The sequence below is a fragment of the Corythoichthys intestinalis genome, chromosome 22, assembly GCF_030265065.1.
Source record: "Corythoichthys intestinalis isolate RoL2023-P3 chromosome 22, ASM3026506v1, whole genome shotgun sequence".
Lineage (NCBI taxonomy): Eukaryota > Metazoa > Chordata > Actinopteri > Syngnathiformes > Syngnathidae > Corythoichthys > Corythoichthys intestinalis.
In genome coordinates this window covers 23,351,482-23,363,073 of record NC_080416.1, presented here as the reverse complement: position 1 = coordinate 23,363,073, position 11,592 = coordinate 23,351,482, and the positions used below count along the sequence as shown (strand labels likewise).

Here is an 11,592-nt window from a genome sequence, read left to right as displayed (position 1 = left end):
GATATAATTTGTAATATTTTTTTAAGAGGTCCTAAAATATCTCGTCTGAATTAATACTAGGATGCTGTTGAATGAAGGGTGCACATTGTCCCCGCCCCCTTCGCAATTGTCCCCGCCCCCTCCTCGTGCCGGAGGGGGCGTGGCCACGGCGGGCAGGCGTGTTTGGCAACAGGTTGCTCCGGCAGCGAGGAGGAGCAGGAGCTTCCGATACTCCCCAGATTCTCATCCCACCAGGACGCTTCAGGAAATATCCGCGCAGGTAAATTTACTCTTAATATATAAAGTATTGTCCATGTTCTCTCGTTCTGTTCTCACCCGCGTAAGGACATCGGACTCCATCCGTTAATTGGATCTGCTGTCCTTGCGTAAACTAGGATAAGACATTGTTATTATAGCAACCCTAAGCTTTAAATGGGATACGACGGCGCTTAATGACTGTTTACTTGTCGCTTGTGGTTTCGACGCGCACCGATACCGACCTACCGGACAGGTGGGTGTGACGCAATAAAGACAAACAGGCTTTATTTAAAAAAAAAAAAAAAAATCTTATGTACTTTGATCTGTTTTTAGAACTATAAATACCCCTGACCCTGAAAAGTTAAGAAAATAAGGGGACACTTCATTTGCTTTACTTTGAGGTGATTTTTAATGAAGGCCAATTAACGTGGTTGCTGTTTTGCACAAGGTGAGCCTCTCAAACACCAAAGGAATACTATACAACAAGCGAGCATAGCTTTTTCCAATGTGGCAGTTCTCCTTTAATGAGACAACACACAAACTACAAACAAGGCCGGTTGTCGTTTTTTGGGTTGATCTTAATATGCTTGGGAAAAGATGCATTCATTTTGTAATGTGTTTATTTGACATATTAATTATTGATGCACACCATACTATCCCTTTGAGATACTGTTCTATTGCAATTCATAAATCATAAAAAACATTGGAGTTAATTTACAAGCCCGATAATGGGACTATTCATTATCAGTCAACCGGTTGTCTTCTTTCTCGTTCCCTGGAGGGTATTCGAGAGTAGAATCAAAAAGTTTAAAGGAGTAAGCAAGGGGGGGCAGCTTGGCCTGTTTGTCAACATTCCCGCCTTGATTCACACAGTTGTTGCGGTGCTGGTAGTCCATCAAGAACAGAAGCAGTGTCTATATCTCGCTCTGTGTACTAATCCAGCCATCCTTCCCATTTGTGAGGGTGCAGCCCCCCTCAGTGGCTGCCGTGTCCTCTTAATCACTCCATATTATATCCAAAGGCAAAGCACGCGCCACGCCGTGTGTAAAGGGACTGTCTGGAATCCGAGGAATGTTTTTTTTTTTTTTTTTTCTTTTCAACAAAGAGAGAAACAAAGGCTACTTTGATTCCCAAGGTAATGTGCGTTACACGATAACTGGTCAGTTAGAGCAGGTTTCACTTAAATTCTTACTGAGGGACTGAGGAACCAGGGAATAAATTGTTCCCATTGGAAATGACATACTTTGTTCCATAGTAGGGCTGAACGATATTGCAAAAAACAAACATTGCGACTTTTTGGGGATTTGCGATATATATATCAACAGTGGTGTTACCAGGATGCCAGGTGTGGGTGGGCATTAGTCTTATCGGGGGGGGCTCAAGCAGGTCGAAAACCAGCGTAGGGCTACTGCACCTTTAAAACATGTTTTCTCCTTCAGATAACTGTTGTTGTGATTTGGTCTAAACAAATAAAAGTTGATTTGATTTGATTTGACTTCGAACACATCCACAACTGAACAGTGTGGACATGAAGGTGACAATATTTAAAAAAAAAAAAAAAAAAAAATTTTTTTTTAGATAACCTATTGTGGTTCCTCGGTTTTATTAATATTATTATTATAGTTATTCTTTGTTCCGCAGCTCCTTTGAGCTCAATTTGACCCCCTTAGAATGCTTCAAAATGCACCAAAATCGGCAGGCAGGTCAGGACAGGTGATTTGATACCGTGTAAAGACAAATTCCAAATACACTATGTAGCGCCCCCTAGCAGTCATTCTTTGTCCCGCCGACGCTTTGAGCCCTACTTTGACCCCCTCAGACTGCTTCAAAACTCACCAAACTCAACAGCCAGGTGAACACTGGTGAAAACTTTGATCAAATGTAAAAAATAAAAAAAAATCAAAATATGCGTAGATTTGTGTAGCGCCCCCTAGGAACAAAACCAAATTTTCTTTTTTTTTTTAAGGTGAAAGAGGAGGTAACAACGCAAAGGTTAAAACTCAGAACACATCAGTACTACCGTATTGGCCCGAATATAAGACGGCCCTGATTACAAGACAACCCCCTCTTTTTCAAGACTCAAGTTTGAAAAAAGACTTTTTGAACAACAAATTAATTTTTATACAGAAAATAATTACAGTACAGCCGAAACAAATGATTATAACAATATATTTGAGAGAAAAAGCATGTTATTTTGCCTCATTCAAATCTTAATATCTGTGCAATCACATTCGTAAATGAATGGATTCTGGTTTTTGAAATGTAAATAAAGCAATCTATTGTGATAAAACAACAAAATTGCAAGCACTGCATTAACCATCAAAGTGAAGTCTAATTGTAACTGTAGTCTTTAAACAAATCTGAATAAGGAAAAACATTGCAATAAAACAATGCAAACTGGTTAAACTTGAGAGTAGCTGAGATCTGTCATGAAAGAACATCGCTTCAATGATATCTGCGCCATCAAGCGTAGTGAATGGGAAGAGTCGCTGAGAGCTGTCATGACACAACATCGCTTCAATGATATCGGGCGCCATCTAGCGTCATGAATGGGTATAATGTCTAGACCACGAAAATAAGACGACCCCCTCTTTTTCAGTCTTATTTCAATGCAAAAAACACAGTCTTATATTCGGGCCAATACGGTATATGAATGGGATACCATACGCGGTGCCCAGACTGCCGTTAGTACTACATCCAGTTTTCTTTGGGTGGGCATAGCGTGTCCTTGGGTGGGCACTGCCCACCCCTGCAGCCCCCTGGTAACGCCCCTGTATGTCAATATTAAAACTAGAATAATTTTCACCAGATGACTTGAATAGCTGTTTGTCTAACCCTCTCTCCTGCTCAGCAGTGTGACCAAACTGTTTTACCCGGTCACCAGTGCAGCTGCAGTTTGCAAAAAACAAAAGTTAACAATGATTGACATGTTTGTGGCTTTGATCTAGCCATAGATGCCTCGGTAGCTCTTCAATTAAAGGCACAAATGCGTTAATATTCGTTAAGCTTGGTATACAGTTTGAAATGTGCGGTGGTAACTCATTCATTGTGTAAGTGAGAAGCTTTTCTCAGCAGCATGAGTGTCAAAGCAAAAAAAGAAAAAAAAATTATTTGACAAAATCGGATCTGGACTTGTTATCGGCAGATTCTCAAAATCAGGTGACTCGGATTCGGGTGCAAAAATAATGTGATCGGGACATTCCTAGTATTCATAGTACCGTTTAGTCCAGGCTAAGGGGGTTTATGTATCTGTGAGTCATGAAGATTGGTGTACTATATAAAAGGGACCAAGGAAGCCATGCAATTGCTGCTTTTAAGAAGAAAAACAAAAGTTAACTTAATAAAAAAAAAACGCTCGTCCTTCAATGGGAATATTGCGCATGCGCACATTGCGATGGCGATGTTCAAACAATATATTGTGCAGGCCTCTTCCAGTCAAACTGTTACCATCATAAATTTATTAACTGTGCAGGAAACCGCTTGGGGAATGTTGTTATAGCAACAGTGCCTGTAAAAGTAAGACTAATTTAACTCATTGACTGTGATAGACTAATGAAAATTACTCTTAAAAAAATAGCAGTTTTTGCAGTAATTTTGTCATATACAGTGCTGCTCAAAAGTTTGTGAACCCCCTCAACATTTTGGAATTTTCTATTATTTCAACCTGATTTCCTAATCAATCAATTCAGTCGTTTTTTTTTTTTGTTTTTTTAACAGTTGTGTTGTCGAGACTAAATTAAAAAGAGTTTTCATCAACTGATGTAGGTGCAAAATTGAACTGTTTGGTCACAACCAAAACCGCCATGTCTGGCGAAAAGTCAACACTGCATACCACCAAAAGAACCTTCTCCCAACAGTGAAGCATGGAGGTGGGAATGTCAAGATCTGGGCTTGCTTTTCATCCTCAGGACCTGGACAACTCCACATAGTCCAGGGAATCATGAATTCTGAGGAATATTGTCAAATCCTAGAACATAACCTGACGCCATCTGTTTTGAAGTTAAAGCTTGGCAGAAGGTGGATCATGCAACATGATAATGATCCAAAGCATTCCAGCAATACAACCAAGGAATGGCTGAAAAAGAAGAAGATTCGTGTTCTGGACTGGCCCAGTCAAAGTCCTGACCTAAATCCCATTCAAATGCTGTGGCGGGACCTGAAGCGAGCAGTTCATGCCAGACGCCCATCAAACCTCTCTCAACTGACTGCGTTCTGCAAGGAAGAATGGGCAAAAATCCCCCAAAGTAGATGTGAGAGGCTGATTAGTCACTACAGAAACCGTTTGGTTGAGGTAATCTCTGCAAAAGGAGGCGCAATATCCTATTAACTGAAGGGGTTCACATACTTTTGCACACATGATAACTGAGTTTTTCTTAAATCAACCACTTTTGTTAAATAAAGAATGACAATATAACTATTTCTTTTGTTTCAGTCCATTATTTGGAATGTCAGTATTGTGGATTTGGGTATAACTTAACATTTAATAAGGTTATTTTAGTTTTTTTTTTTCCAAAAATCTGACCATCGCTGTGGGGTTCACAAACTTTCGAGCAGCACTGTAGGCACTTACAGCTAGGGCTTTCCCAAATGATTATTTTTCTCCCGATTAGTCTGCAGACTTTTTTAGCGATTAGTCGAAAATTGGTGTAATAATTTTTTTATGAACTTTCTTTATTTTAAACTAATCTTGCAAATACATTTTTGTTGATATTACTCACAAAAAACATTTTGGAACACTTTAAGTCTTTATTAAAGTTCAGTGGTTCCTCGACATACGATTGCTTCGACACACAATCTTTTCGACATCCAACGTAAAATTTAACTCACCATTTGTTTCTGCATCCGACGACATGCTCGAAATACGATGATTTATGACAGCACCACAGTTTTTGTTTTCCCGCAAGACGGACGCACAGCGGATTTTCTTGTGAGGGAAATCAACATGGGCTCCAACAATGTTAGTGCAGGTGGTGAAAAAGGGAAAAGCTGAGGATTACCATTGAAATGAAGATGGAAATGATAGAAAAATATGAACATGGTGTGCCGTCCTTGAACTGGCTCGAAAATATGGCCGTAGAATGTCTACGATCTCGACGGTCCTCCTCCGACCTCTGTTTGCCAGTCTTTATAAGTTAAGGTGACAATTATTATTGTGGTAAAATCGCCAAAGAATTGCCAGATTCGTCAGGTTTTTAATCATTTATTTCAGAACTTGTGCAACACAACATGCCTACAGTCCGCCGCAGCTGAACAAAGTGAAAGTAAAATGTCCTCTCTCACTCTGTCAAGTCAGCCAAGTGCATTCAGGCACACCACGCAAAACACATCCGCCACATTAGAACCTGATTCGTCACATTATTATAGGTATTACTATTATTATATTATTATTTAGATTTATAGTCATAATATATTTGTTTTGATATGGGTAATTGGTATTTGCAATAGTACCAGCAGGATTTAGTGTAGGTTTTCAGGCTGTGGAACAAATGAATGGAATTATGGTGTATTGTTACGGGAAAATCGTGCTCGACATATGACCATTTCGACTTACAAACAAGGTCCTGGAACGAATTAACTTCGTATGTAGAGGTACCACTGTACAAATAAACACATAAATAACAATAATAAATCACAAAGAAACATTGAGGTCAAATGCTGATGGCATTAACTAGTGCAAAAGAATGGAATGTAAACAGATTCAGAACACTGTGACTTCACTTTTCCACAGGATTCCAAACACTTTTTACTTTGTCTTTTTTTGGTATGTCTATATTGTTTTCATCATTAGAGTGAGCACCAGCAGAGTAGATAAATAAATGTCACGTAACACTGGAGTAAAGTAAGTGAAAAAACCTTAATGATGCACATTGATATGATGCTACGACGGAGTTTTGGGGCCAAATAAATAAATAAAGAACAAGATTAAAGTCATAATATTTCTACGAGAAAAAAAGTCGCATTACTACGTAGGGGTAATGTAGCTGTGAGCCGCTACGCACTTGACATACGCGTACCTTCGCTGGGAGCTACAACGAAGCATTAGTAAAAATTCTTCTATTGATTACACTTTGTTGTAGATAAAGCAAAATAATAAGGATTTCCTTATTTGTAAAACCGATTGTAACACTTTACAATAAGGGTCCCTTAATTAACATTAGTTAATGCATTTTTAGACAATAATTAATGTTTAAGTAACATTACAATAATGAATATAATTGCTTATCTAACATTTATTAATATATTAATTAAAATGAGTTAATTTATTACCTAATGCATTAGGTAATGTATTAGTTAATGCATAACCAGACAGTAACTAATGGTTTGGTAAAATTAAAAATATACATAGGCTTATATAGGGTTAGGGTTTAGTGTTTACGGTTAGAGTTAATTAACTTAGCATTTATAATTTCTTAGTTAAGGGACACATGTGCTACACTTTACAATAAGGGTCCAAAAAACATTCAGCAATGGTTAATTAAGGTTAAGTAATACTAATGAGGTACGTTCACGTGAAATAATAACATACTTAAGGTTAGGTTACCAGCACCCAAGGACTCACAGAGCAGTGTTCCTCATTTTAAAATAACAATCACTTACTAATAGCAGTTTACATTAATAACTATTTATTAATGCAGTAATGTATATGTGAATTCATATTAAGTAATGTATTATATATATTATATATTATAACCTAATATTGTAAAGTGTAGCACACATATCCCTTAACTAAGAAATTATAAATGTTTAAGTTCCCCCTCTTAACCTTTGTTAACCATTATTGAACGCTTTTTGGACCCTTATTGTAAAGTGTAGCACATGTGTCCCATAACTAAGAAATTATAAATGCTTAAGCTACCCCCCCACCCCCCCCCAACCTTTATTAACCATTTCTGAATGCTTTTTGGACCCTTATTGTAAAGTGTAGCACATGTGTCCCTTAACCAAGAAATTATAAATGCTTAAGTTAACAAACCCGAACCCTATATAGGCCTATATATATTTTTAATTTTACCAAACTATTAGTTAGTCTGGTTATGCATTAACTAATGCATTAACTCATGTTAATTAATATATTAATAAATGTTAGATAAGCAATTATATTAATTATTGTAATGTTACTTAAACATGAGTTACTGTCTTAAAATGCATTAACTAATGCATTAACTCATGTTAATTAATATATTAATAAAAGAGATTTAATGAATTATTGTCATGTTATTTAAACATAAGTTATTGTCTAAAAATGCATTAACTAATGTTAATCAAGGGACCCTTATTGTAAAGTGTTACCAAACCAATTCTAAAACACAAGAAGCGTTAAATATTGTTGATTTTAACAGAGGCGGCAACGCACTACGTAAAGTACGTAGCTGCTTATTCAGCCACATTAGCCCCACAGTAGCCCCTAATACTCTGTCGTACGACCCACATGAAGGCAACTTCAATTTAAAAAAAATTGTTATATGGATTTATGATCCGCCAGCTTGTTGTCTCCTGTCGTCCAAAATTATACCTGGTTGACGGCGCTTCAGGTGCACATGACAGTGTACCCTCCTTTTTTTTGTTGAAATAAGTCCATGCCTTGGTCACTCCGGTGCGCTATCGCCATGGATGAACCTCAAATTTCAACCTGATCTGGTGAAGATAAAGACAATAAATGCATTTTTAAACTTATTCACTGCTAATGACGAGTATAGCCATCTGATCCATTTGGATGTCTATCGCCGTCAATGGGACTGAAAGATTCGTAATTATTATTGGGGCCATAAGCATGCTGCCCAATGTTTTTTCATTCTTAATTCATACAAACACTCTAGCCACATTGTTACAATTTACGAGGTACTAAAAGGTTTCAATGTTTTTTGGTAGGGATCATATAATTTTTGGGGCATATGTGACCTACTTAATTGATTATTGTTCACTTATAACATAAGCAAAAATTTACTCATGTAATCATGTGCCCAGCGAGGATGAAAATTTTCAGATACAGCGTCGCTGCCACCAGTGAAAGTCAACACGCACCGCCTGACTGACTCCTTGGATAACAGTCTGGCAATGAGCGAGGGGAGGCCCACTGCGGACATAGACCCTTTTTTGTTATACGCTCCACAGAGTCAGGACAATAGTGAGAAGTATTCCCTGACATGGGTCTACTCCTCTTCCACTTTCATTATTGTTAAATATGACAAGGAATGCTACCTGTTTGCTTGTCATGCTAGAAAATATACACACAACAGTCTTTAGACTGGCAGGGTTGAAGCATTTTGTCTGAATTTTGGCATAGCACTATGGAAAAACAGGCATTATTAATTGTGTTCTTTAAACCCCCTGCTGTGCAGAAACCTCATTAACGTCATTAGTGATGTGAACCAAGTCTTATGAAAGTCTTGAAGGCCTCCCAAGACAGTGTAAGCATTTCTCTGGATTGCTGTAGTGGAAACAAGTCACTTATCTAAACAGCATTCTTGTTTGTGTTTGTGTGCTTGTGTGTATTTGTCATGCCTACGGGAGAAGTGTATACTGACGTCGAGGTTGTTTTGGTGTGTGCTCAGAACTCACCCCGTGGGGGGGTGGGGGTGATCAAGTAGCATGAACACAAAACATTCCCATCAAGAAGGAATTTGAACCGATGCTTTAGAGCAGTGAAAAAAAAACACCGAAACAAAAGTATACAGTGGGGCAAATAAGAATTTACTCAACCACCAATTGTGCAAGTTCTCCGACTTGAAAAGATTAGAGAGGCATGTAATTGTCAACATGGCTAAACCTCAACCATGAGAGACAGAATGTGGAGAAAAAAAATCACATTGTTTGATTTTTAAATAATTTCCAAATTACTGTACAGTGGAAAATAATTATTTAGCCACCAACAAACAAGCAAAATTTCTGGCTGTCAAAGAGGTAACTTCTAACGAGGTCTAACGAGGCTCCACTCGTTACCTGTATGAATGGCACCTGTTTACATTTCATTATCGGTATAAAAGACACCTGTCCACAAACTCACTCAGTCAGTCACACTCCAAACTCCACTGTGGCCAAGACCAAAGAGCTGTCGAAGGACACCAGAGACAAAATTGTAGACCTGCACCACGCTGGGAAGACTGAATCGGCAATAGGTAAAACGCTTGGTGTAAAGAAATCAACTGTGGGAGCAATCATTAGAAAATGAAAGACATACAAGACCACTGATAATCTCCCTCGATCTGGGGCTCCATGCAAGATTTTACCCCATGGCGTCAAAATGATAACAAGAACGGTGAGCAAAAATCCCAGAACCACACGGGTGGACCTAGTGAATGACCTACAGAGAGCTGGGACCACAGTTACAAAGGCTACTATCAGTAAGACAATGCGCCGCCAGGGACTCAAATCCTGCACTGCCAGACGTGTCCCCCTGCTGAAGCCAGTACACGTCCAGGCCCGTCTGCCGTTTGCTAGAGAGCATTTGGATGATCCAGAAGAGGGCTGGGAGAATGTGTTATGGTCAGACCAAAATAGAACTTTTTGGTAGAAACGCAGGTTCTCGTGTTTGGAGGAGAAAGAATACTGCATTGCATCCGAACAACACCATCCCCACTGTGAAGCATGGGGGTGGAAACATCATGCTTTGGGGCTGTTTTTCTGCAAAGGGACTAGGACGACTGATCAGTGTAAAGGAAAGAATGAATGGGGCCATGTATCAAGAGATTCTGAGTAAAAATCTCCTTCCATCAGCAAGGGCATTGAAGATGAGACGTGGCTGGGTCTTTCAGCATGACAATGATCCGAAACACACAGCCAGGGCAACAAAGGAGTGGCTTCGTAAAAAGCATTTCATGGTCCTGGAGTGGCCTAGCCAGTCTCCAGATCTCAAAGTCCGTGTTGCCCAACGACAGCCCCAAAACATCACTGCTCTAGAGGAGATCTGCATGGAAGAATGGGCCAAAATACCAGCAACAGTGTGTGAAAAGCTTGTGAAGAGTTACAGCAAACGTTTGGCCTCAGTTATTGCCACAAAAGGAACTTTTGGTATTGACCAAATACTTACTTTCCACCATGATTTGCAAATAAATTCTTTAAAAATCAAACAAAGTGATTTTCTGGGTTTTTTCCCACATTTTGTCTCTCATGGTTGAGGTTTACCCATGTTGACAATTACAGGCCTCTCTCATCTTTTCAAGTAGGAGAACTTGCACAATTGGTGGTTGACTAAATACTTATTTGCCCCACTGTACGTACTGAAATAATTATCTTGTCTCAGTTATCTGGCCTGAAGTTAGCGAGGCTGGATGAAAACAAGGGTTATTCACCATATTTTCATTCCCATTTTTTGCAAAGCTACCTGCGCCCCAGCCAGGAAGTGGACATGAGTACTCTCTCTGGTGACAGGAAGCCTCCAGTGGACTACGGCGTTCAGATCCGCTTCATCAAAGACCTCAACGAGACAGGCGGCACACCGGCAGAAAAGTCAAAAATCAGCAACGCCACCTCACCCCATCCCACCAATAAATACGGAGTAGCAGTGCGTGTTCAGGGGATCTCCGGGCAACCCTACGTGGTGCTAAACGATGGCGCCAAGGGCGACTCGTACGGCGTCCAAATCAACTCCCCGGCCCCCAGCTCTGCTTCATCTTCATCACAGTACAATAGCGCTCCCAAAAGCAACGGTACAGCTGAGTTTTCCACCTCTACCAATGCTAGTGTGAGTAACGCACACTCACCTGAGGAAGAGGAGGGAGAAATCTACCAGAGCCCTCTGAGAAGACCTCCTGGGGACGGTCAGGCGGGGAGTCATGGGGAGGAAGAGTCTAGGAATGCAGAACAACAAGTCAAAGCAGCTGCTAGTGAAGCACAGAAAAACCTGAAATTGACTACTAAGGACAAGGAAGAGTACAATGAAGCAGGCCTGAAACCAGTCAAGATCAACGGTGCTGGACGCAGGGGGTACAACCACAACGGTTTCACAGGGTCCCCTTCAAAATACACTGACAAGGAGGTTCCAAAATCTCCTGCAGATTCTTTGGCGTCGACTGACGAGAAGCCTATTGACACAAACTCTCTCGCTCCGATCAACAAACTCATCAATAAATTTAATAATAGGACACCGGGTGGCACACCCCAAGCTCGGGGCCGGAGTGGTGCTCGGCAGCAGCTCAGGTTTGAAGAAAGAAAGCGATCTAAGAGCCTGGATGCCCGGAAGGAGTCTTCCACGCCATCGCCAACGTTCAATCCCTACGCTTTACCTCTATCTTCAGAACTGTCGAATCACGACCCCGTGCTGCGGGAAACTCGGCAGACAAGCTTAACATCACAAGTGAGGTATACTACCAAGGAGTTTCCGGTCATAGCCAAAAAACCTGTAAGGTCCAGCAAGGT

General features: G+C 40.0%; 1 protein-coding gene across 6 annotated transcripts in view; it reads left to right on the top strand.

Moving 5' to 3' along the window:
- The first annotated feature begins 128 nt into the window (after window positions 1-128).
- Window positions 129-11,592, top strand: part of cgnb (cingulin b) — a 54,536-nt gene continuing 43,072 nt past the window's right edge. For 3 of the 6 annotated variants that reach the window (XM_057827425.1, XM_057827427.1, XM_057827421.1), the window contains exons 1-2: window positions 129-259; window positions 10,555-11,575. In XM_057827425.1, the coding sequence (XP_057683408.1) occupies window positions 10,583-11,575 (993 nt within the window). In that variant the 5' untranslated portion in view covers window positions 129-259; window positions 10,555-10,582. Of the gene's footprint in view, window positions 260-286; window positions 686-769; window positions 1,373-9,255; window positions 9,354-10,554; window positions 11,576-11,592 lie in introns of those variants that run through there. The other 3 variants (XM_057827423.1, XM_057827424.1, XM_057827422.1) reach the window with 3 other exon arrangements.